General features: G+C 53.7%; 1 protein-coding gene across 3 annotated transcripts; it reads left to right on the top strand.

Moving 5' to 3' along the window:
- The first annotated feature begins 164 nt into the window (after nucleotides 1–164).
- On the top strand, nucleotides 165–25996 carry TUBGCP2 (tubulin gamma complex associated protein 2). 3 transcript variants are annotated; one of them, XM_027840503.1, is made up of 18 exons: nucleotides 165–259; nucleotides 3652–3839; nucleotides 4670–4798; nucleotides 5505–5681; nucleotides 8029–8188; nucleotides 9425–9632; nucleotides 15676–15875; nucleotides 17042–17231; nucleotides 18255–18400; nucleotides 20014–20194; nucleotides 20567–20747; nucleotides 21250–21389; nucleotides 22144–22272; nucleotides 23079–23199; nucleotides 23420–23563; nucleotides 23650–23733; nucleotides 24359–24522; nucleotides 25777–25996. In XM_027840503.1, the coding sequence occupies exons 2-18, from the start codon at nucleotides 3690–3692 to the stop codon at nucleotides 25886–25888; spliced, it is 2616 nt and encodes an 871-aa protein (XP_027696304.1). In that variant the 5' UTR covers nucleotides 165–259; nucleotides 3652–3689; the 3' UTR covers nucleotides 25889–25996. The 3 variants fall into 3 exon arrangements, with proteins under 3 accessions (XP_027696304.1, XP_027696302.1, XP_027696303.1); XM_027840501.1 differs by having other exon boundaries at nucleotides 21217–21389; XM_027840502.1 differs by having other exon boundaries at nucleotides 245–263; nucleotides 21217–21389.

Raw genomic sequence — 25996 nt, 5'->3', positions numbered from 1 at the left:
GGGTAGCCACGGCTGTCGGTGGGCGGGGGAGAGCCAGTCGAGTCTGGGCCGAGGCGGGCCAGCAGCCCGGGGAGGTGGGGGGGCAGCTCCATTTCCCTTTCTTCTTCCCTTCCCAGCACCCTCCCCAACCAACCATGCGGTGCCCGAGGCGGGAGGGAAAGGGCTGCTGACGTCACTTCCGGCTCAGGAACTACTTCCTGGTCATGCCTAAGCCAAGGCGGGAGCCGGCTGGGACCAGGAAGTACGGCCGGGGCCGGGGGTAAGTAAGTAAGGAGGGAGTAGCCCACAGGTGGCTCAGGGTCGGCGCTTCCCCTCCCCCTCTGCTGCCTTAGTGCCCCCAGGGGTCCCCCCAGCTCGCTGACTAGCACGGAGAACTTCCGGTCCTCACCCTAAATTCGTGTCTGTGTCCACGGCCGGGGACTGAGAGGCCTTGGGCCGGGACCAGGAGCACCCCGCTCCCCTCCCCCAAGCCCAAGGAGGGGGGACAAGAACTCCCCCTCCTCCCTCCCACGGCCGGCCCCAACCGCGGGACCAGGACCACTCCTTGTCCTCCCCCTCCTGCCCGCCTTCCTTCTCCTGACCTGGGACAGCTCCCCTCTCCTGCTCCTCCTCCTCCTCTCCGCCCCCCACACCCTGACCCCTCTTGTCCTTCCCCCACCCCCTACCCTAGACCAAACAGCCCCTCCTGCTTTCCCTCCGGCTCCCTTCTCCCTCTCTCCCTCCTTCTTCCTCTAGGACCCCTGACAGTTCCTCCCCAATCCCTCCTCCTCTTCCTCCTGCTTCTCCTCCAGGCCAGACAACTCCTTCGCCTCCTCTCACTCTCCCCTACAGGACCCCGGACAGCTCCTGCCTTTTCTTTCTCCTTCTTCCTCCTCTTCTTCCCTCCTGCTTTACTTCTCCTTCTCCTCCTCTTCCTCCCTCCCTCTCTCTCTCTCCCTCCCTCCTTCCTCCTTCTCCTATCCTTGTCTTCCCATCGCCTCCTCCCAAGATCCTGGACAGCTCCTTCTCCTCCCTCCTGCCTTCCTGTTCCTCCTCTTCCCTCCTGTTTTATTTCTTCTCTTCCTCATCCCTTTTCTCTTCCTACCACCATCACTTACTCCTCCTCCCAAGACCCTCGACAGCTCCTCCTTCTCCCTCCTCCTCCTCTTCTCCTGCTTTATTTCACCTCCTTCTCCCCTCTCTCTTCTTCCTTCTTCCTCCTCCTCCCAGGACCCTGGACAGTTCTTCCTCCCTGTCTTTCTCCCCCCCAGTCCTCCTCTTCCTCTTCCTTCCATCCCTCGAGGGGAAGCTCAAGATGGCCTGAGCTAATCCTAACCGTTATGAATTCCTGGGGGGGGTTGGAGTCCACTCAGACCCCTCAGAGTCCCAAGGTTGTTGGCAAGAACAACCACCAGGGCAAAGTATTGGAAATGGAGAGGATGCCCATCATTTGGGGAATGGCTGAACAAGTTGTGGTATATGAATGTAATGGAATACTATTGTGCGATAAGAAATGATGAACAGGCTGACTTCAGAAAAACTTGGAAAGACTTGTATGGACTGATGCTGAGTGAAGTGAGCAGAACCAAGAGAACATTGTACACAATAACAGCTACTTTGTGCGATGACTAATATCGATAAACTTAACCCTTCCCAGCAATACAAGGATCTATGACATCTCCAAAGGCCTCTTGATGGAAAATGCTATCAACATCCAAAGAAAACTATGGAGTCTGAATGCAGATAGAAGCATACTATTTGCTATTTTTTTTTCTCTTTTGTTGAGTTTTGTTTCCTCTTTCTGGTGGTTCCTCCTATTGGTTCTAATTCTTACTTACAACATCACTAATGTGAAAATATGTTTAATAGGAATGTATATGTAGAGCCTATATCAGATTGCATGCCATCTTGGGGAGGGTGGTGGGGAGGAAGTAGGAGAAAAATTTTAAACTCAAAAGCATATGGAAGTGATTGTTGATAAATGAAAATAAATTAATGGAAATAAAAAAAGAACAGCCACCAGAAAACAGGGAGAAGCTGGGGTTAGAGGCCCCCAAAGTGAGCTGGCTGGTTCCCCAAGGAAGAGGCCTGGCTCCTTTGCAGGGGTTGGGCCTCAGGTGGGAGCAGCCCTCAGGGCATTGATCATCTTAATGTATCTTTGTCATAAGAAAGGGTTCACTGGGAAGGAGGCATTCTGAATGTGCTAGTAAAAGCCTCTTTTAAAAGAAACTACTACACTCTGACTTTGGGTCTGGCCCCTCCTTGGGGAGTCCACTCGAACCTCTTGGACCAGCTGTGTACAGTGTCTAAGGATGGGGAGCCCCTGAGTGCTCACTCCAGGCCTCTTCTGGCCTCCAGCCAAGGCCACAGTGAGGTCCTGGGCTCCTTCTCCCAACCATTTCACAACTACCTGAACACTTTCTCCTTGCTCCCTTTATCTGTCCAGTTCTGAATTGCTCTGTGGCCTTATCTCTCTGTCTTCACCTTCCCCACAGTCAGTCACCAGGTGTATTTAGGGAATGGAAGATATCCCCAGACAATTAGCAGATGGTAAGACCTCTGTTCACAGCTCTTTGCTGTGCTACAGGGGCACATCCAAAGGCATTGGCTTATTTGTGGGGTTTGTCCATTTCCCTCTTGGACACCCCAAATCGAATGCCCTGTAGTACGTCACTCAGACTCATACTCCTTCTTTCCACACTTCCCAGGCCCGAAGCCTCAGCACCCCCTCAACTTCTCCCTCTCACGCCAAATGGCCATGACTTGTGGTTCTGCTTTCATGACCCCTCTTGTGTGACCCCACTGCACCCGATCCTCAGCCCCTTGTCATGTCACACCTGGATTGTTTCAGAAGCCCAAAGTGACCCTCTCTCCCACACACCCCCTAACTCAGACACATCTCCAGGCACAAATACAACAGGCTCTGTTTGGCCCCTCCTCCCTCTCTGGCCTCCTGGTGGTGCCCGTCTCTCAGTGCTGGGCATTTCTCCAGTTGTCCCCCAGGCCTGGACCGCTCACCTTCCATAGGAAGCCTTCCCAGACTGCCTTCCTCCCTGCTTCCACAGAATTCTTGATGTGTTCTCTCTTTAGACGGGGAGCTCCATGTTTTTCCCCTTTCCTTGTATCTCTGGCACTTAGCACAGCTCCTAGCACATAGTGGGTATTTCATGGATTGACTGTTTTCTCTTCGACCCTGAGGTTGCTGGTATTGCCACAGCTCTCCAAGTGAGGAGCCTGGAGGTAGGCTCAAATCCCACCTCAGACCCTTCCTAATTAGGTGACCCTGGGCAAGTCACTTCATTACTGCCTGCCTCATTTCCTCATCTGTAAAGTGGGGATAGTAACTGCACTTAAGCTCAAAGGAGATAATCACTGTAAAGCACTTAGCCCAATGAGGATGCATATTATGTGCTTATGCCTTGCCTTCCTTCCCAGGCCCATTCTGTTTTTCACCATCCTTTTCATCTGGCTGTTGCTGTTCAAAAAGGTAGTTGAATAAACCAGGCACCAGATGGGACAATTCTTAGTCCGTTCTTGTGCTTGTTCTTTATCCAGGTCTCCTGGGCAATGGACATTGAGTTAGGTTCATTTCTCCTTGCGAGACTCTTGTTTCATCTCCTGGAGACAATCCTGGTTCTCCCTTTTTAGAGAAATGGTTTGCTTTGCCCTCAGGTGAACGCTTTGTGAGTGTGTGACCCAGCCCTGGAAACATGAGTGAATTCCGGATTCACCATGACGTGAATGAACTGCTGAGTTTGTTGCGTGTGCATGGAGGGGATGGTGCTGAGGTCTACATTGACTTGCTGCAGAAGAATCGGACTCCCTATGTCACGACGACCGTCTCTGCGCACAGTGCCAAAGTGAGCCCCTCCCCCCTTCCGGAGCGAGAGCCGAGAACATGCTAGTCTGGATGCCTTTCTGGGCTTCAGCTCCCTTAGAGTGGAAGCCCCTCGAGGGCAAACACTGTCTTTGCCTTGTTTTGCATCTCTAGCACTACACACAGTGCCTGGTGCTAGTGGGCACTTTGTAAATACTTGTGACTGCAAGAACTGAATACATTCAGGCCTTCTGAAGAAGCCCTGGGTTCAGGGTCCTCCTCTGACCACACATGGGCTGTGTGACCGGGGCTCGGTCCCAGGCAGAAAGCTGCAGAGAAGGTGCCAGCCTCTTGTGGTGAAGGGAGTTTGCTCCCCTGGGGTTTCCCAAGACCAGAGAAATGACAGGGGCCGCCTAGCAGGTGTGGTAATGTTCAAAGCAGCAGCTCTTCTCCAGCTGATTCCCTGATGTCATCTCCAGTACAGACCTCAAATAGACCCACATTTGTTCTTCCTGAATTCCAAAAGCACAGGTTTTTATTTGTGCTCCATCCTGACAATTCTGCAGCACAGTTTGCTGCTTCTGGCGCTCCCTTACCTCCAACCCTCACCTTGTCTTTTGCGCCAACTCGTTGCGTTGTAAGCTTGTTTTTTTAACGAATATTAGACAACGGCCTGCCCCTGCTCGTTGGAATGTGGTGGAGAGGCTGCGTGAGGGGTGGGGGGGCTGGGGTGAAGGCGGATGGAGGAGCGGCCGTGCGGGTGGGGATGGGGGGCAGTCCTTCCTTTGACTTTTGCGGTTCACTTGACTTCAGCAGTTGGTTCTTTGCCTTGTCTTGAGGTGGTGTTCAACTAATGCTTGTTGTGCTCCCTAGGTTAAAATAGCAGAATTTTCCCGTACTCCCGAAGATTTTCTGAAGAAATATGATGAGCTGAAATCAAAGAATACCCGAAATCTTGACCCTCTGGTCTACCTCTTGGCAAAGCTTACAGAAGATAGAGAGGTAGCATGCTTATTATCTCATGAAAAACCACGAAGTTCCTCAGGGCTGGGTGTGAAGTCCCTTGGGTAGGAAATCTGAGCCGCGCCTTCTGGTGGGAGGTAAAAGCAGTTAAGCAGAGTGGAGAGAGATGGAGGGTAGAAGGCCTGGATTCAAATCCCGTCGGTGAGACGTAGGGTTCTGTAACCCTAGACAAGTTCTGCCCTGCCGTGCGCCTCAGGGGCCACCCTAGGATTTCTCTACTAGGGCTGCACAGATTGACTTGACTTTGGAGCTGAAAGTGCCAGGTTCTGTTCCTGTCCGAGCCACCAAGATGCACCAAGATGCTTGCTGTTCCCAAGGCTTCGGAGCTTTCCTGCTGTACTGAGTGGGGGGCCCTGAAGGGTGCAGGTCCTTCCTCACAGTGGCTACTGATATGTTTCACCCTTAGCTGTTAATAGATATTGTGTGGAAGTGATGAGCTGGCTTTGCATGGGAATTTCTAGAAAGATAAATGCAGGGAATTGTCTTACTCTTGGGGTAGTGCCGACTTTTCTTCCTAGAGTGACGTCCAATGGGGCTGGAAAGGGCCCCGGTAAGGGACAAGGTGGCTCAGACCCCTGGCCTTCCTGTCCAGCTCCTTTTCCCATGGGCAATAGTCCAATTAGAAATAAGGGTTAATGTGCTTAATTTTTCAGCCTAATGACATGGTCATGTGCCCACGTTTCAGACTCTTCAGTATCTACAGCAGAATGCCAAAGACAGGGCCGAGCTGGCCGCTGGCACGGCTGTGAGCTGCAGCACCAACTTTAGCATCCCTTCAACGGCGTCCAAGATTTCCATGCAGGAACTGGAGGAGCTCCGGAAGCAGCTAGGCAGTGTTGCCACTGGCCCCAACTTACAGCAGGTTCATGTCTCTGTCTGTCTTCCTCTTCCTCTGGAGCCCAGGCTGCCCTCTGCAGGTCCCCAGCCCCCAGATCGGGGCTTAGGTGGGATTGTGCACCCAGCAGGGGCAGTGAGAGGCAAGGGCTGGTGGCTGAACTCACAAGCACTTACCAGCTGTGTGTCTTTGTTTGTAAAGTGGGCAGAAGAGCAGCCCTTCGTGGGGTAGTTGGGAGGATCAGGTGAAATCTCATCTGAAAAACGCTATAGAAACATGTGCTTTTGCTAAATCTTTTTTTTTTCTTTTTCAATAATTAATTTATCTATTTTTAGTTTTCAATATTCACTTCCATAAGATTTTGAGTTTTACATTTTCTCCCCCTCCCTCTTCCCCTGCCCAAGATGGTGTGCAGTCTGACATGGGCTCTACTTATACATTCACATTAAGCATATTTTCCCATTAGTCATGATGTAAAGAAGAATGAGAACTAATGGGAAGAACCAGGAGAATGAAACAATAAAGCAAAACAAAGGAAAAGGAGAGCAAATAGTCTACTTCCATCTGCTTTTGGGTTCCATAGCTCTTTCTCTGGATGTGGACAGCATTTTCCATCGTGACACTTTTGGAGTTGTCTTAGACCCTTCCTTGTATTGCTGAGAAGTCAAGTCTATCAAAGTCAGTCATCGCACAATGTGGCTGTTACTGTGTATGACGTTCTCCTGGTTCTGCTCACTTCACTCAGCATCAGTACATAGAAGCCTTTACAGGTTTTTCTGAAGTCCGACTGCTCATCCATTGGCGATGGCTGAACAAGTTGTGGTATATGAATGTAGTGGAATACTACTGTGCTATAAGAGATGATGAGCTTTTGCTAAATCTTAACCAGTGAAAGCACTTCTCTGAGCACACGTGGGCAGGTCTGAAAAATGAAACCGCCCCTGTTCTGCAGAGGCACTGTTCTGATGGGACAGTGGGCACCTACGAAAGCACAGGCCACATCCGTGTCAGGTTCAGCACACACACACACACACACACACACTGGTTGCTTGCAGGGTCATTTGGAAGAGAGGGCATTGGTATTTGGGGGGCACTGCATCTTAAAGGAAGAGAGGGACTCAGAGGTGGAAGTGAGGAGAGATGGCGTGCCAGGAATGAGGGACAGCCAGTGCAAAGACCCAGAGACAGGAGGTGGATTGTAGTAGGTGAGGAACAGAAAAAAGACCACTGCAGCCAGATTGCAGGGTAAGAGACTTGGAGTGATGTCCAGTGGGGCTGGAAAGGTGGCTTCTCTCTGGCCTATGCAGGGCTTTAAAAGCTAAACCAAGGGGTCTGTTCCATTCTAGAGGTAATGAGGGGCCCTGGGACTAGACAGAGCAGAGGGGTCGGGGCCAGGTCTGCCCTAGAGAATAGAAATCTGGGCCCTAAAGGGGAGAGGCTTGAGGCAGGGTGAGCGGTGAGGAGGCTTTCATTGGGACGAGAGGCCAGGGATGAGATCTGAATCAGGGGAGAGGCCGGGCCTGGATGTGCAGGCCTGAGAGGGGCGGGCAGAGAGGATGAGCTGATCAAGCCACTGGGAGATTAGCCGTGGATTACCCCCGCGCCCCACTGGCGAGCCTGGTGTTGCTGAGAAGCCAGCAGAGGGGCGCTCAGACAGGAGAGAGAAAGGGTACGAGGTATGGGAGAGGGACAGGGAGGAGAGACGGAAGGTGGGTCTGGGCCCGCTTGGACACCCTGATGGGGGCGAGGATCTGGAGCAGACAGGGAGCTGCCCTAATGAGGGGGAAGCGCATCCCTTCTAGATGTCGCCCTTTCATCGATCTGCAGAACGTCCTGGTGACCGTGCAGAAGGGTGTGGGGGATGCGGTGCACACACTCGGGCCTCTGCGTGGGCTCCTCTAGCCACCAGCCACCTTTGACTAAGCCTCTTCTGTGACGGTCTCCCTAATCCTGTGTCCTGGTTGAGGCCTTGATGTAGCCCTAGTCTCCAAAACAGTCTTAGTTTGATGAACCTCCCCCTGACCTCTGTGAATGTGGACAGCGAAGGTTGGGGTGGGATGGAGGGAGGAGCTGCTGCAACCTAGAGCCCGCAGGGGTCAGTGGAGGAATTGTACACCAGGAAGAGAAGGTGGACCGGTGCCCTGGGAGGGTTGGGGAGGCCCATTCCAGCTCCTCCTTGCCTGGGTGCCAGGCGGGGCCCCTGGCTTTACCTTGGCCACTGGGCTTCTGCGATGCAGTTCCACCTGGGGCCTGGAGTAATTGTCGCTACCCATCGATTTGATTGCAAGTAGGATGCTTTATTCTGAAATCACCTGCCTCACAAGTGAAAAGCATGTCTTGACTCTTCTTATTTAAAAAAAAAAAACCCTCTCAGTCACAGGAACTCACAAGAAAGATGCTCCGGGACAAGCAGAGCAAGAGAAATTCAGGCCACCATCTGCCGGCATTCCCTGCGTGGGTGTATGAGAGACCCACCCTGATCGGGGATTTCTTGCTTGGCTCTGGTCTCAGCTCGGACTCTGCTCTGCCTGTTGGTACGTGCTCCTGAGGAGTCGGAGATGGTGGAGGGGGGAGAGACCCGAGGGTGGCAGGGCGGCCCTAACTAGGGGCCAGGACTACTCTGCCCCTCTCTGAGCCCCCCTCCTCAGCTGACTTCCCTGGGCATTCGGGGGAAGGGTCCTGAAGGATGCACCCAGTGATGACGGGAGTCCTCAAGTGAGGGCCTGGAGAGGTGGGGCGCTCCCAGAGCCAAGCAGACAGAGAGCTGGACTTTGATCGGAGGGGTCCAGTGAGATGACACTTAGCAGAGGGCCTGGCACATAGTAGGCGCTGTGTAAATGTTAATGACGCCAATGAGGATGGAAGGCAGGGAGGGGAAGGATTGGTTTTCTCCCCCAAAGGGGTCGGGGAGAACTCCTAGGAACGTTCCCTCCAAGGAAGCGGTCCTGAGTGACCCTTGAGCCTGAGGGGACTCCTTTTGGAAGGGAAAGCCAATGTTCCTTGAATTCTGGAGTTCTGCACCTAAACGCTGGCAGTGGCCCCTGGCTCTCGACTCTGTGATTTTACAGGCTCAATTTTCTTTCCCTCCCTCTGGGAAGCTCTGCTCCCCTCGGACTCTGCCTGGCTCCTCTCCCTGGGAATTGAAGCAGCCCTGCCATTCAGAGGCCTTTGCCCAAGTCCCGTCTGTGACCCTAACTGGCCACAGAAGCAAGTCCCTTCCTCACTGAGGCTGTGAGGCCTGACCTCCCTCCCGTGTGGGTGGTGGGGAGTCTCCCGTAAAGCCCTTTGCAGAGTCCAAAGAGGTCCATAAACCTCCATCCTGAGTATGTGGTGTTCCATACACTCTCCTCCTATCATCCCGATGGAGTGTAATCCACCCAGAGTGACCCAGAGTTTCAGAATCGCCTCAAGAAGAGGCTGTTTGAGCCCACCTTTGGATGAAAGGGGAAGCAGCCTGTTGGCTCCCCTCGAGGCAAAGTGCCCTTTAGGGTGTTGGCTGGCCAGATCAGGCCTTATTGAAGGTAGAGCCCTGAGGACAGCCCCTGGGTGATTCTCCTCTGGAGCAGAGACCACTTGGGCAACACCCATTCACTCCAGGCTCTGCAGCTTCTTCCTTCTGAGCCCAGACACCCCAGAGAATGCTGCAGAGACAGTGTGTGATAAACAGCACCCCCTGATTTTTAGGGTTGGAATTGCCTCAGCTAGGAGTTGGAAATTGACTGGTCTTTTGTGCCCCTTTTGTGGGGCCTTTTGGTCTGCCTTTTCTGAAGGGAGCTTGCCCTTGGCCTCTCAAGAATCTGCAGTCGTGGAAGACCTGCTGTACGTTCTGGTTGGAGTGGACGGGCGCTACATCACGGCTCAGGCCCTCATCAGCAGGCAGAGCCGCACGTTCCTCGTGGACCCTAATCTGGACATGTCCGTCAAGGAGCTGGTGAACAGGATTCTCCCAGTGGCTGCAAGTTACTCAGCCGTGACCAGGTGGGTATCACCCCTGTGTGTCTGTGTGTGCCAGCAGGATCAAGTTACAAAAGCTGTCTGACTCCCTCACCACCCCTCCATCGTGGGCCCTTCCTGCAGACCCTCCCTCTCCTTCCATCCTCTCTTGGGGGCTGTCTTCCTCTGTGCTCCCTGCCGTGAGACAACCTCAGCCCATTCAGGGCCCCTCCATCCTCAGGGGGCAGCACCTGGTTCACGGCCTTCCCCTCCCTCCATCCCTGGGGGCTTTTGTACTCACAAAGGTGTTCTTTCAGACGCTCTCGCCTTCTCATTCCTCAGCCATCTTCACTTCAAGGAAGGTTTTTGTCTGCCCTATCTCAGCCACCCACAAATGGTGGCTTAGATGCTTTTAAGTCGTCCCAGACTCCTGTCCAAGAGGGACCTCTTGTCTCATCTGTGTTGGGCCATCCAAGGCCTCTGCTCTAGGAAGGCCTTCCTTGGAGGGAGAGGTTTCCCTTTGGGTTGCTTGATTTCTGTGGTCATCCACCTCACCGAGCATCAGTGGACATTTGGGTTTGGTTTATCCTGAGAATGTCAGGATGGCTTCCATCTAGTTCCACTTTAGCAGAGCCAGCTGGGCTTTCTAGCAATCTTGTGGGTCATTGTGCCAGGCCCTGAGAGCCAAGTGACCTTCGATAAATGACCAACATGGTGCCCTCTTATGTCTCTCGGCCTCCATTACTGTGGAGCCAAGCCCCATTGAGGCCTGGTTTTCTTCACTGAGTGGCTGGCCTGCCGGGGCCAAGCCTCTCCAGACTTAGCCAGCCCAGTCTTTGGACAGCAGCTTTGGCCTCTTGACAGGGCTACCTTCCAGTCTCACACATAGTATGCCCTTAGTGACTTTACACAATTCAGGCGACTCCTAATATTCCCTGTGCTCTGCCCTGCCAAGAATCAGGAGGACATGGAGGACCCGCCACGGTCTTCTCGGCTCCTCCTACGCTGCTGAAGGTACAAAATTGTGTCCTCTAATGCCTCTTGCCACTTGCCACTGAGGAGTCAGAGACAGTGGAGGAGGGAGAGACCCTAGGGTGGCCCCAACCAAGGTTCAGGGCTGCTCTGTCCCTATCTGAGCCCCCCTCCTCGGTCGGCTTCCCTGGGCGTTTGGGGGGAGGGTCCTGAAGGAAGCGTCCAGTGATGACGGGAGTCCTGGGTCCTCTGGTCTCCTTCAGGATTTTTCCTGCTGCTCAGAACTCTGCTGGACCTTCAAACCCTGAATTCTACCTCCATTTTTCTTCCTTTATCCCTTCTCCAGCCTCCCGCCATCTGGCTTCTGAGCTGACAACTTGCTTGAAACTGGTTCCTGAGGTCCCCACTGACCTCTCCTTCCTGACTGAGACTCAGGGAAACCCTCTCAGAGGCCTTGTGCACCGCCACCCCCTTGTCCTGTGGCTGTCTCCTGCTTTCCTCTGTCTGTCCGCCCATTCTTTTTTCTTTTCTTTTTTTATTACTAAAATAAGAATTATTTCCAATTTATGTCCAATAAGAAAAGAAAAGGAAATATATCATGAAATTAAATATTGAAACTTAACTGTGAAATAAGAAAAGGAAAAAAAAGCATGTCATGTACAACAGAACATAAGAGAGGATTCAAAATATAGAGCAATAAATTTCCATTTCAAGAAAGCCCATATAATAAATACTACACGTTGTGTTGAGAGCTGTCCAGCTTTTCTTTGCTTCTTGTGAGTTTTCTTTTGTTCTCTGCTGTGCATTTTTAACTTTGGTCTTTTTTTCCCACTTCCCCCCCCTCCCCAGAAGGCTACAGTTAAGCATGGATATATTTATATAGAGACATAGATATATACATACACACACATACATCCATATATAGACATATACTTTCCCTAACAAATTCTACTTCTGGTCTTTGTTTTTATGTTTGTGTGTATCTCTTATTTCCTATCCCTCCTGACTCCTCTGCTTTACTTCTACCTACTGCCTTGCCCTCCTATTACTTAACCTACCTGCCCCTCCAAGGATCCCTCCCCCATTCTCCCATTCCCATAAATCTAAACACCCTTTTGTACACCCCTTTGACCTATTGCCTTACCCTCCTCTAAAGATCTCTCCCTTATCCTCTCCCCCCTCCCTATCCCCTTAGCATTTCATTTCTTTAGAATTTAGAAGGCTTTCATACTCTCCTAGGTATATATGTATCGATCTCTCTTTAAACCCATTCCCAATGACAGTAGGGTTCCAGAACTACCCGCCTTCCTCTCCCATTTAATCCCTTTACGTTGGTTCTTCCTCTCGTACCTCATTTGTATAAGATAATTACTCTTTTTAGCTGTTCCTAAATGGTTTTACTTTTTAAAGTCATATCCTACTCAGGTCTACCTCAGTCTTTCTTACAAACTACCCAATTACTAATAACAATCTTAGACATGTGTTTTACATACATAAAAGGTAAACAGTCTGTCCTTATTGAGTGCCTTGTAATTAGTCTTTAGTATGTACTTTATGTTTCTCTTGCTTCTTGTATGTCAAATCTTCTGTTAAGTTCAGGGTTTTTTTTTTGTTTTGTTTTGTTTCGTTTTTTAATTACAAAGTCCTGAAAGTCTAACAGTTCATTAAATTTCCATTTTTTTTTTTCATTCAGGATTATGCTTAGCTTTGCTGGGTATGCTATTTTAGGCCGGAACCCCAGTTCTTCTGCTCTTCGATATATAGTGTTCTAAGACCTGCAGTCTTTTAACTGCTGCTAGATTTTATGTGGTTCTAATTGTGGCACTGCTATATTTAAATTGGTTTTTTCTTGTTTATCCTTGAGCTGGGGGGGGGTTCAGAATTTGAGTATGATATTTCTTTGGGTCTTCCTCCTAGGATCTCGTTCTGGTGGTGATTGGTGGATTTTTTTCTGTTTCTACTCTCCTCTCTTCCAATCAATGCTTCAAGACAATTTTCTTTAATTATTTCTCGTATTATATCAAGATTCTTTTTTTGCTCATAGCTTTCAGGTAGTCTAATTAGTCTGAGTAGTCTGTTCTCCAGATCAGCCATTTTTCCTATGAGATATTTCACATTCTCTTCTATTTTTTTCATTCTTTATATTTTGTTTTATTATTTCTTGATCTCTTATGACTTCCCTGGCTTCCCTTGCCCAATTCTGATTCTCAAAAAGTTGTTTTCTTACATTCTTTTCATAATCTTCTTGTTTTTCTTGGATTTGTTTGTTTGTTTGTTTATTCTTTAGTTTTTCCTCAGTCTCTATCATTTGATTTTTAAAGTCTTTTTTTTTCCTCTTGCAATATTCCTTGTTGTTTTTAATTTGGGATCTCTTTTAGGAGGTGATCAGTGGATTCTTTCGAAGACTATTTTCCCCTCTGGTTCTAGGGCCTCCGGGGAGTTTTCCTTGATGATCTCCTGAAAGATGCTGTCCAGGCTTTTTTTTTCATCATGGCTTTCAGGTAGACCAATAATTCTTAAGTTCTCTCTCCTAGATCTGTTTTCCAGGTCATTTGTTTTCCCAACGAGGAATTTTACATTTTCTTCTATTTTTTTCATTCTTTTGATTTTGTTTTACCGATTCTTGATGCCTCAGAGTCCTTAGCTTCCAGTTGCCCAGTTGTAATTTTTAATGAATTGTTTTCTTCAGTTAGCTTTTGTATCTCCTTTTCCATTGGGCCTGTTTTACTTTTTAGGGAGTTGTTTTCTTCAGTGTACTTTTTTCCAGTTTTTGAAATGAATTGTTCGGTTTTTCTTCTACCTCCCTTATCTGACTTTTAAAATCCTTCTTCAGCTCTTCCCAGAAGGCTTCTTGGCCTTGAGACCAGTTCGTATTCCCCTCTGAGGTTTAGATGTGGGTATATGGACAATGTTGTCCTCTCCTGAATTTGTGTTTTGATCTTTCCTGTCACCAAGATACTTCTCTGTGGTCATTGTTTTTCTCTGTTGCTTCTTGCTCATGCAGTCTGCCTTGTTTGGCTTTTAAAATTGATCTCTGCTTCTGGGGCACAGGGGCACTCTACCGGGCTTCTTGTGCTGGGGGCTAGGGCCTGGTTTGCTGAGGTGGGGCTTGCCACTGGTTTGCTGGGATACCTCCCTTCCTGTACTGGGTCTCTTCAGCCACAGCAAGGGGGATCTTTCCCCTCAACCCCCCTGGCCTCACGAGCTAAAAGACTGCTGTCTCTAATCTAGTCTTTCTGCTGACTCTACTATTTCAGGAGTTTTCCTGGGGCGATATTCTCTGGATTTTTTGAGGTCAATAAGGGAGGGTGAGAGGGACTTACTGCTTACTCCGCCATCTTGGCTTCCGGAAGTCGAAATAGGTGACTTTCAAACATTCAGTCTGTGGGCTAACAGCTCCAGGAGCAGCGCTGCCGCCATGGCTGCCACTGCTACTGCTGCTGATTCATTTGCTCCCGAAGCCTGCTCCTGGTTTGCTGGTGCCAGGGCTGTATTGCACGCCCTGCCGCTCTGCACTGGACCGCGCTTCTTTCTTACCCAGTTCCGACAGACCCCTCCCGCTGACCTTCTAAGTTGTCTCTGGCGTCTGTGGGCAGAGAAGACTGGAACCCGCCACTGCTGCTGGTGATTCCATCCCCCGAAGCCTGCTCAGGCTTTGCTCAGGCCGGGTCTGCTGCTGCGCACTCCTCTCTCAGGCCTGTGCAACCGAACTTTCCTGTTGACCTTCCAAGTTGTCTCAGGCTGGAAATCTGCCTCGCTCTTTGTGGATTCTGCCTCTCCAGACTTTGTTCAGAATCACTTTTTAGAGGTATTTGAAGAGATTTGGGGGACAGCTCAGGTGAGTGAGTCCCTGCTTTCACTCCACCATCTTGGTTGCGCCCTCTGATTTTTAAAGTCTTTTTTAAGTTCTTCTAGGAATTCTTCTTGAGCAAGTGACCATTTGATGTTACTCTTTGGGGTAGAAAAGAGTGTCTTTGTTTCAGTGTCCTCCTCTGAAGACGAACTTCAGTCTTCTCTATTCCCATAGTAACTCTCTGTGATTGAATTCTTTCTCCTTTGCCTGTGCGTTTTTTTTATTTGTCGTAGCTTAGTTTTTGTAATCACTTCTAGTCCTGAGGTATGGGGGATGGTGCCTCTGGTCTCACATCCTCCTTCCATTCTCCCTTCTGGCCCGGAATCAAAACCAAGACCTCCTGCCTCTTATAAATGCCCACAGCCATTGGTCTCCTGCCCCCCTGCTTCTGCCCTCACCGCACCTGTGCTAGTTACTTCTTGGCTAGGGCCAAGTCTCTGCAGAACAGCTGGGTCTGGCTGGTCCAGATGGCCAGCTCCCCTCACTGTCCTGGGGGTAAAAGTTCCTGCGCCCCGAAGCAGCCTCCCAACCCAGCTGACCCCAGGGCTTGTGGTCCCTAGCCTGGAGGTGTTCACTCTTCACAGGGACCAAACCTGGTCCTGAGACTTTTCTTCACATCTTCTCCAGTTGTCCCAGGAGGATCCCTGTTCTGCCCCTTCTCGTCTTTTATTTTTAATGCTCTACGTTCACTCTGAGGCACTGTTTTATCTCTTCTGTGGGGAATCTTGAGAGCTTGGAATTTTCTGACCTACTCCGCCATCCTCCCAGATCCTCTCCCTGCCTTCTATCCTTTGTGTCCCTTTCTCATCTCTTGCCGTCCCCCAGCATCTGCTCTGGGCTTCCTGATCCTCCTGGTCACCCCAGGCCTGAAGCTGAGCCAGGCTAGGCCTCCCTGGATCTCCTCGCTCCTCTCCAAACCATCCCTCCCGCCCCTGGTTCAGAGCCTTCCCAAGCTCCCTGTAACCTTTAGCATGAGGCTGAAGCTGCTAAAGAAGTCCTTGTTGGCCCTGGCTCGTTATCATTATTTGGTGATAATTGCTGATAATTAATCATGAGCAATAATAATGATTTCCACTCCTAGGGTGCTTTCCTCACCCACATGGTTTGATCTGAGGCCACGCTCGCCCTGTGATGAGGGCTCAGGCCCACAGGTGACGTCCTCATTTCCCACATGAGCCAGCCAGGGAGTGTCAGAGAGGGGACCCCAGCCCCAAACCTACTCTTTCTCCCCAAGGAATATCAGCTGTGCTGGTCTGCTTGCAGGTTCATAGAGGAGAAATCTTCCTTTGAGTATGGCCAGGTCAATCATGCATTGGCAGCTGCCATGAGGACTCTGGTCAAGGAGTACATGATCCTGGTCACTCAGCTGGAGCACCTGCAAAGGCAAGGCCTCCTCTCCTTACAGAAACTGTGGTTCTACATTCAGCCTACCATGCGCACCATGGAGATCCTGTCCTCCCTTGGTGAGTCTCCCATGGTCCCTTGGGGCCTCTGCAATTTGGGGGGCAAGTGAACACACTGTGTTAGCACCAGGCAACGTGCACCTGGTTCCCAGGAGACCATGTGCCAGGGTAATGTGGCGAATGGAGGGGGAATGGGTCAGGAGAGCTGCATGGAATCTCGCCTCAAAGTGTGAGGTGGGGGACAGTGGGCACCTTCCTGACCCTCTCCAGGCAGGGGAATGCTGGGCCAGGAGAGCCCCATGTGACTCTCGCCTCAGATGGTGTTAGGGTGTGAGGTGGGGGACAGCGGGCACTTTCCTGACCCTCTGTAGGGGTCCATCCTAACCCTCTCCAGGCATCAGAGTCCTCCTGTGGAAGTTGGGGTGCAATGAGCCTAAACCTTCAGACTTGTGATCTCATCATGAGAAGGAATCCCTCTACTAGGTCCGTGTCTAATGTGAGGGCCGAACAGAGGCTGGAGAAGAGGGAGAGGAGGAGCCCAGGAGGGTGGACGGATGTCCCCTCACCCTCTCCCTTCAGGGCATGGGGCAGACTGACCCTCCAGCACTCCTTGGTGGCGCTGTAGCTCCGTAGCTTCTGTGACCACAGTTGGGTTGGAGGTTGTGTCCGTAATCACCTGCCATAACGGTTCTCTCCCCCACCCCCGTTGGTGACTGGTTGTTTCTAATGCTCAGCCTTGTGTTCCATGATGCTTTCAGGGCTCATGTCGGGTCTTGCAGACCCTGGACACTTTACAGGAAAGAGGAGTGCTTAGCTCCCAGTGGCCTTTGGGTCCTCGGCAAGGTGACAGCCCCAGATTAGGGAGATAGGCCACCCTCCCCCCCACCCAGAGGGGTGGACGCACCATCCTTGGGCCTGGAGGGAGCTGCCTCAGCAGCTCAAGGTTTAGGGACCCGGCCAGTGTCTAGGACAAGGAGCAGCCTCACCTCCTTTGGGGCTTGTCTCTCAGGGAGTCTTGTCCAGTGGCTGCCAAACCTGTCCCAGGCCCTGTTGTGACCCTGCAGCCACTGCTTGTTATGGGGCCTGCATCCGCCTCAGGCCGTCCCCGGGTCAGACTGCCCCCACCTCAAGGTGTGCTCTGGCACCTGGCAGAGCGCTTGCAGAGGGAAAGGGTGAGGGCAAGTGGGCGATACCCCTTTGATCACAGCTTCCTTCATTTCCTGCAGCCACATCTGTGGATAAAGGCGAGTGTTTGGGGGGCGCAACCTTGAGCCTTCTCCACGACAGAAGCTTCAACTACACCGGCGACAGCCAGGCCCAGGAGCTCTGTCTGTATCTAACCAAGGCCGCCAGCGTCCCCTACTTTGAGATCCTGGAAAAGTGGATCTACCGCGGGATTATCAACGACCCCTACAGGTCAGCCCTCCTCGCTTCCCCATTGCCTCATGTCACCCCTCTCCCTGACTCCATGAACCCCAAGAGCTCATGTTGCCTCTGGGGTCCCCTGGCCACACTCTCCCGTCTAGCGGAACTCCACATGGGCAACACCTTCCCCAGAAAGGCCTCCCCCCACCCCAAATGACTGTGTCTCCATTGCACAGGCCACGTAGAAGGCAAGAGTGCAGGGCCTGGTACCCAGCGGGGCTTAATCAATACTTGTTGATGGAGTGATTGCCCCAAGGCCTCGAGAGCTTGGTCCCAGCAGGGGGGAGCTCTCAGCTGGGAGAGGAAGAAGTTGTGGGTCCTTTGTGTGCTCACGCACAAAACTCTTCTTCCAGTGTGTGACTTTGGCCCTTTCTCTGGGCACACTGACTGGGACAGTGGGCGTGGGGGAAGGGCAGCTGGGAGGCTTGGCTCAGCTCTAACCTCCATCCTGAGCCGGCCTCCTTGACTAAGGAGTGGGGAGATGATTTTGCAAATGCCCTTGGGCGTTCCTTTGGTGACTTTTTGTTTTTGGGAACAGACTTCGTGGGTTAAGCTTCTCAGTCGGGTAGCAGTAGTCTTGGCGCCTCACTGTGAAAGACGTACCTAGAAGCTGAGACAGTCAAGTCCAGTGGCTCGCCCTGAGGCACCCGGTCATTCGTGGCTGAGGCAGGGCCCCAACTGGCTGCTTCTCAACCAGCATTTATTAAGCACTTAGGGATACAGAGAAAAATGCGCCTGTCCCTGCCCGCAAGGCTCTGACATTTTGTTGGGGGAGGCAGAATAGGGGAAATAAAATGTGTGCGCAGGGGAAGACACACTGACCGCTACAGAATTAGGGTTGGGACTAGAAAGGCCACAGGAGAAGACTGAGGCCAGACGGGGTGGTGGCTGACCTGGCCAAGGTCCGAGGGCAGGCAGGGTGAGGAGGTGGGGGAGGGCCGAGGTCCCGGCTGATTCACCATGCTCTGCCCTTGACATCTCTTCCTTGTTCCTTTTCCTGAACAAATGACCCAGTGAATTCATGGTGGAAGAGCATGAGCTTCAGAAGGAGAAAATCCAGGAGGATTACAATGACAAGTACTGGGACCAGCGGTATACCGTTGTCCAGCCACAGATCCCTTCTTTCCTCCAGAAAATGGCAGACAAGATCCTGAGCACAGGTGAGGCTACAAGAGCCACGGAGCCACAGAATGCTGTCTGGGAGCCTGGCCAGGGCACAGTCACCTGCCCCTGGGGCAGGGCTTCAGTTGGGTCCTGTCCCACTTCTCTGGCCATCTCTGCTCCGGGCTCTATGTCCCTGGGCCCAGTCAGGCCTCTCGCCAGCCTGGTCAGCTCGGGTGGTGACCAGCGGGGCTCTGGTCAGGGCGTCTTGGGTCATCCTGGACCCTCCACCTAGGGCAGCACCCCTCTTTTGGGTGTTTGTGTCACCCTGAGGCCCTGGCCCCAACATCTGATTCTGCCACAGACCCCCCAGGATCTTGGGCAAGGGCTTCCATTCACTGCCTTATCAAAGGACGATGGCAGACACAGGGGCCTTCCTGCTTGGTGTGGAGAGTTCTGTGCACTTGCCATCCATCTCCATCTTCTCCAGCCCCATTGCCCTTCCCAGCTGCAGATCACCTGCGCACTGGCTGTGTTCTGGCATCCCCATCGTCACGGGGTGCCAAGGACAGACTGCCCTGCCTGAATGTCCCTCTTGCTGGCCTCTCTTCTTCCACCTCAGAAGGCTGAGTGCGCTGTGTGAACAGCGTGCCCTTCATCCGCCCCTCCCCTTATCCTCTCCAGGAAGGGGCCTGAGTTTTTTCTGCTCTTGGTGAAGTCACACGGGTTTATAGGTCACTGCCAGGAGTCAGTCTGACCAAAGTCCCTGGCTGAGGACTGCCTTCTTTCTGGATGTTGGAACACTGGACTTTCTTATTCTTGGCTTCCGTGATGTTCCTGGCCGACTGGCAGCAGCTCATCAGTCCCCTCCACCAGCTCTCTCCCCAGCTTGCTCTGTACTCGGTCTTGTGCTCTCTGTCCCCCTCCCCCAAAGAGCTTTCTTTCAGCCTAAGGATGGAAAATGAGGTAGCACCAATGTGCCGTCCAGAGTGCTGCACGTCTGCGGGCCCGCTCTTGTGCCCAGGCTCCAGTTTCTGGGGCTAGCTGGTTCTTCTGGCTCTGCTCTGCTCCTGTTCCTGTAAACCTTCCTGGAGCTCTTTCCCAGGGGACACCACCTTGTTTCCAGTTCTTTGCTCTCCCACTGAGGGCTGCTGTCAGTACTTGGGGGTGCCTTGAGCCTTTTTGGGACCACTGCACTGACCTCCTGGAGGCCTCCCCCTACATGCTCCCCTCTAGGCCTCTCTTGCCACATCTGCAAAATAGGCAGAGTCACACCTCTCAAATGTGTTTCCAGGGTTGTGGTGGGGAAAGGATTCTTCTGCTACTTTTACGCCCTCCAATTGCAGCTCTTTTTATGAAGGAGAGAGCAGATGCCAAAGAGTGAGACCCACACTCTCCTCATCCTCCCTTTGTGACTGCGGTGGGGTTGTCCTGTCCCTCCCCCTTTTATCAGCATGGAAACTGAGGCAGCTAAGAAGTGGAGGGACCTGGGCCAGGAAGACCAGAGGAGGCTGTTGGCAGAGTCTGGGTAGTGACCCTCGAGGATAGTGGAGGGAGAGCCCTGGGGGGGGTGAGGCCAGGGGCCTGGCGGGAAGGACCCTCAGTGCCCACAGTGGGCCAAGCTCCTCCATGCTGCTCGGTGACCGTCCTCCTTCCTCCTTCCGCCTTCCAGGCAAGTATCTGAACGTGGTCCGAGAGTGCGGCCACGACGTGACCTGCCCCGTGGCCAAGGAGATCGTCTACACACTGAAAGAGCGCGCCTACGTGGAGCAGATCGAAAAGGCCTTCAACTATGCGAGCAAAGTGCTGCTGGACTTTCTGATGGAAGAGAAGGAGCTCGTGGCCCATTTAAGGTGATGGGCGTGCTCACACACACCCCGCCCCTCCTCTCCACGGCCCCCCTCGGTGTTGCACTCCAACCGCGCTCAGTGTAGTGGGCTCTCTCCATTTCTGGAGCTGCGGTCACTTAGGCAGCTCCTCCTCCTCTTCCTCAATTTCTTCCCTCCCCACCCCAAGAGTAACGGTAGCAAGTGACAGCACCATTGTGACAACGTGGCACTTGGTGGTGCGAAAAGCGCCTTCCAAACGTCACTGCACTGGGTCTTCACGAAGACCCTGGGAGGGAGTGCCCTGGGACAGCTGAGGAAGGCGAGGCAGACGGCATTTGTCCTGCCTCGCCCGGGCTCCCCCACCTCTGACCGCCGGGTGCCTCTGGGGGTCCACAGGTCCATCAAGCACTACTTCCTCATGGACCAGGGCGACTTCTTCGTGCACTTCATGGACCTCACGGAAGAAGAGTTGAAGAAGCCTGTGGACGACATCATCCCCACCCGGCTCGAAGCCCTGCTTGAGCTGGCCCTCAGGATGAGCACAGCCAACACAGACCCCTTTAAGGACGACCTGAAGGTGAGCCGAGCCCCGCCTGTTGGCCAGAAAAGCTGGCAGCCAGGGCCACTCCCGCAGGTGGGGGAGGGCAGGGCAGGCCCATTGGCTGTCCCTCACTGGGTCTAGGTCAAAGGGTCTGCTTGTCTTGTGACAGTGTGGCAGGGATCCGGGATGTCCCTAAGGGAGTCACAGATTTTGGAAGTTGAGTGGGGGTGGGCCACAAGAAGAGCATTTCTGACCAGGGCTTGTCCAGCGAGGACGGCCCCTTCCTCTCACCCCCACTCCTGTGGGGATTCGGTTGGCCTCTTCCTGGCCTCCCCATCCCATCTGGCCCCTCCCTCTGGGACCGCGAGGAACAAGGCTAGTCCCTCATCCCCTGACCATCCTCACGGGAGGTGGCCGAGGTCCTCTCCAGGGCTGGCTGCTCCCTCCAGCCCTTCCTGGCCGAGCGACGGGAGGGGCCCACGTCCTTCCTCTTGGCCTCTCACAGATTGACCTGATGCCTCATGACCTCATCACGCAGCTTTTGCGAGTTCTTGCCATAGAAACCAAACAGGAAAAATCCATCATTAACGCTGACCCGACGGAGCTCACGCTGAGTGGCCTCGAAGCCTTTTCTTTTGACTACATCGTCAAGTGGCCGCTCTCGCTGATTATCAACAGGTAGACAGCCCCTTCCCTGGGCCAGTAGGCTGCCCTCAGTTTCCCCACGTGTCTAGCACAGGTCCTCAGGGAGGGGCCTGGTGGAGGGCCAGCTCTTCCCCATGCGCATAGCTTAAGAGGCGGTGTGGACTGGGCACCCAAAGGATTGTCACCTGCACGGTGGAGGGGCTGGGCACCAGCGGGATGTTAGGACCTCTGGGTCCCAGAAGGTGGCCCGAGTTGGCCTCCAGGGCCCGTCCATCCTGCAGCAGAACCCCCGAGGGGCTGACTGTCCCGTTCCCAAGGGCTAGTCCTTCCAGGGTCTGCAGCGGGGTCAGATCTACCGAGAGCTCTGGTTAGCAAATGCAAGTGCGTGTGGGTCGGTGGGTAGATGGCGCCGGTGTGCACGCCTGTATACATGTGTGCGTGTGGTTGCGCATGTAGTGGATGGAGTGTCACATGCATGCATGCACATGCACATGTGTGTAGATGAGTATTTGTGTGTGTTGTGCGCTTTGGGACGTGTGGGCATCTGCACATGTGTGTGGGTGGGTGTGGCACAGGTGTGCAGCATGTGCATGCGGGTTGTGTGAGTGAGCACACGTGCACAGGTATGCATTCGCATGGGTGCAGGTCTACTGCAAGCACACGCGTGTGGCAGCACAGGCGGGCTGTGGCATGGATGCACGCATGTGCATGTAGCGTGTAGTGTGCATACACTGGCACTGCGGGACAAGGGGCCATGGTCACACCGTCCCTCCCGTCTCCATCCTAGGAAGGCGCTCACCCGCTACCAGATGCTGTTCCGACACATGTTCTATTGCAAGCACGTGGAGAGGCAGCTCTGCAACGTCTGGGTCAGCAACAAGACCGCCAAGCAGTTCTCCTTACCCTGTGCCAAGTGGTACGTGCGGGGCGGGGCCTTGGGGAGCGGGATGGCACCAAGGGCTCCTGCCTTCTGCCATATGCACAGACGCTGGCTGTGGCGGTGCCGGGCCAAGACGTGCAGCCGGGAGAGCCGTGGTTGGGCACCTGGGGAGACCCCCATTGATCCAAAAAAGCGAAGGGAAACTGGCGTTTAGGTCGCTCTTCAGTGAGTGGCCTTTCAAGCCCAGAGAGGGGTGTGGCCCGAGCCCCCAGCCAAAATGGGGCTTAGCACCTCCTTTGGGGTTTCCGTGTTCTCCCCCGAGGGGATTCTCCTGGGCGTTCACCCCAGTGGGCATGGTTCTGGACCAGGAGTCAGGAGAACCCAAGCTCTAACCCTGGCCCTCACTGGCCTTGCGGTGCTAGAATAGACACATCAATCTCTGCCTGCCTCAGTTTCCTCATCTGTGAAATGGGCATCATTCTAGCCCTCAAAAGAGGTGCCATGTTTGTAAAGCCCTTTCCAAACCTAGGAATGACAGTGTTTATTCTGTGGTGAGCAGTGTAACAGAGAAGGAAAAGCTGACTTTTCTGTTGCAAAGGCCCGTGGACCACACACACTTATCTGCACCCTCACGTACGTGCACACACTTTGTACAACATGCATGCTCACCCACTCACATGTGCACACTCCTGTGCATGCACACACACAGGTGCTCGCACTCACATGCACACACTGTTGTGCATGCACACACAGGTGCTCACACACTCACGCGCACACCCATCTATGTACACACACGTGTGCTCACACACACTGAGATCCTCCTTTTCCCTTTATCGGTTCAGGTTTGCAGGGGCTTTCACTCTGAGACAGCGTATGTTGAACTTTGTCCAAAACATACAATATTACATGATGTTCGAGGTGATGGAACCAACCTGGCACATTCTGGAGAAGAATCTGAAATCGGTGAGTGCTGGGCTCCCCGGGCGACTGAGAAGGGCAAAGGGCAAAGGGCAAATGCCTACTGAGCTCCGCCCCCCAGGCTGCCCACGCCCCAGGGCTGCCCCTTCTGTGGTTCACGGGGCCCCCGGGCCAATGAGCCAATGCCGTCAGGGTAGCCCGAGGCGGCCGAATTCCCGGACCGGACCTCTCGGGCCCTTGCCGTAGGCACTCCGCTCTCTCGCAGGCGTCCAACATTGACGACGTCCTCAGCCACCACACGAGTTTCTTGGACAACTGCCTGAAGGATTGTATGCTCACGAACCCGGAGCTGCTGAAGATCTTCTCGAAGCTGATGTCCGTGTGCGTCATGTTCACAAACTGCATGCAGGTCGGTGGGGCGATGGGGCGGGGCGGGGCGGGGCAGGGGGAGGGGCCTCGGCGGGCCTTCACGGCTCTCTTCCCTCGCTTCTGAAGAGATTCACCCAGAGCATGGAGCTGGGCCCCCCCACAGAGGCCGAGCCTGCGGAGGAGGTCTTCAAGAGGAAGCCTGCCGCGAAGGTGAGCGCGGTGGCCTGTGGGGGCCAGGAGGAGGGGCGGGATGTCTCATTGGCGGGAGGAGGCAAGGTGTCTTACGGTCCCCATTTTACATTTGGAGAAACTGAGGGATGCAGGGAAGCGGCTTGCACAGCGGAGGAGGTGTCTGAGGCAGCATTTGAACCTGGGTTCTCCTGACTGCTGGTCCAGCGCTCTGCCTTCTAAGCAGCCCTGCTGCTTCTGCGCAAGAAGCCCTGAGTTCAGCTCTTAGAGCTGCGTGCCCTCCAGCCTGTCCCGTACTCACCTTTCTCAGCCTCCTCCTGGTCTTTCTGTAAAATTGGGGTGAGGATGCTTATGTACCTGCCTCCCTAAGCACCCTTGCCATGCCCAGCTTTGCCTGCAGGGCGGACCTCAGGGGGTGCAGAATCCCTGCCCACACCTGCCTGGTGCCCTACCGCAGGGAAGCCTGGGACTGGCCAGGGTGGCCCTTATTGCCACAGGCCTCATGGCTCTAAGAGCAGCCTCAGCTTGCTCACCTGTGAAATGGGCATGCCCCGATTTCCTTGGAATCGGGGTTAGGGTCAGGGTGAGGGTGACCCCTTGTGGTGGGCCACAGCCCCCCTGGGGTGCTCATGCCTCCCTTTTCCAGTATCTGGCAGAGCACGTGGACGCTCTTCAGCTGACGTCCGGCTTCGAGGCCACCATCAACAAGTTTGACAAGAATTTCTCCACCCATCTCCTTGACCTCTTGGATAAACTGAGTGTGTTCAGCACCAACGACTGTGAGCACAGCATGGTCAGCGTCATCTCCAGGTGAGGGGCCCCACAGAGAGCATGCATTTAGGAAGCACCGACTGTGTCCCCGGCACTGCGCCAGAGCCCGAGAGGCAGCCGCTGCCCTCCAGAACAAGAGAGGTGTTCCCACTGTGGTCCTCTCCTCCCCTCTGTGCCCTCTGACCCTGCCCTTCCCTTGTGAGGACTGAGCACCCTGTGTGGAAGGGGCAGGCCACGGCCAACGGGCAGAGCCTGGGCCACTTGTGCTCCCGTACCCAGCCTGAGGCCTTTCGGGACAAAAACAAAAGTGGGAAACCGATCCACACAATGAGAAGATAAAGACCCCAGGTGGGGGGCCCCCCCCCCGGGGGGGGTCCCCCCCCCCCCCCCCCCCCGCACCACCCCTGCTGAACTAGACCTTCCCCCCAGATGTGGACCCCTGCACCATCCCTACAGAACTAGACCCTCTCCCCCGGCTTTGGACCCTCCTCCCCCAGATGTGGACCTTTCACCCCCCAGAGGCAGACCCTCACCTCTCCAAAGAAGCCGGGGAGACATCTTCTGCTGTCTCGCCCTTAGATCTGGGCTTGCTCTTGGCGGCTTCATTTCGATTTGTTTAGTGTTCAAGCTTTTTGGGTTTTCCGGCTCTGCTGACCATCCTGCCCCCCTGCCCAGGCCCAGCCTCCCCTCCCTGGTTACTTCCAGCCACAAGGGGGCTCTGTCCCAGGGCTTGGCTGCTCTCACTGGACAATGACCTCTTTCCCAGGTTTTGGCCAGGGTTCTAACCCCAGGATAAAGTTGGTAAAGGAGGGGGGGAGGGCTGGAGGCTGCCCCTTGGTGCCCTTTGCACCTGCCTTGATTTCTTCTGCGTCTTTGACTTTGGATTGCCTATTCCTCTTGTGAGACAGGTGTTTGCGATGATCATCTCCAAATAAGTCCGCAAAGTCAGATGAAGCATTTATTATATACTCACTGTATACCAAGCACAATGATGCATGTCCCTGCCTCCAAGAAGCTTCCTCTCTAATGGGGGGGACAGCAGGGAGACTCTAAGAACAGCACCAAAGGGGAGGGCGGCAGGTGGCCTGAGCCCCGGGGAGGAGTGGCTCCCCATCTCCGGGTACCAGGGCAGGCCACAGTGACCAATGGGTCACACCCATGGGGACCTGGGGGACACCATCTCCGTGGCTTCTTTGTAGGGGTGGCTGACGTCTGCCCGTGATCGCTACCTTCTCTGGAGGCTGGGGAGTGTCACACCGGGCTCTCAGGGTTTCCCTCCTTCCTTCCCCGCAGGCTGGACTTCAATGGTTTCTACACTGAGCGGCTGGAACGCTTGTCAGCTGAGAGAAGCCAGAAGGCAGCAGCCCCAGTGCCCATGGCCAGGGCGGCTCTGCCGGTGCAGTGAAGAGCCCAGTGCCCCCTGGGGAGGGCTCCTCACCAATGCAAGGTGGCGGGAGATTGGGGTGGGATATGTATTTATATTAGAGACATTAAAAAAGTGAGTGTCAATGTC

The sequence above is a fragment of the Vombatus ursinus genome, unplaced genomic scaffold (genome assembly GCF_900497805.2).
Source record: "Vombatus ursinus unplaced genomic scaffold, bare-nosed wombat genome assembly UNPS02014845.1, whole genome shotgun sequence".
Classification (NCBI taxonomy): Eukaryota; Metazoa; Chordata; class Mammalia; order Diprotodontia; family Vombatidae; genus Vombatus; species Vombatus ursinus.
The sequence above is the reverse complement of the archived record's forward strand: the minus strand, read 5'-3'. Positions and strand labels throughout refer to the sequence as shown.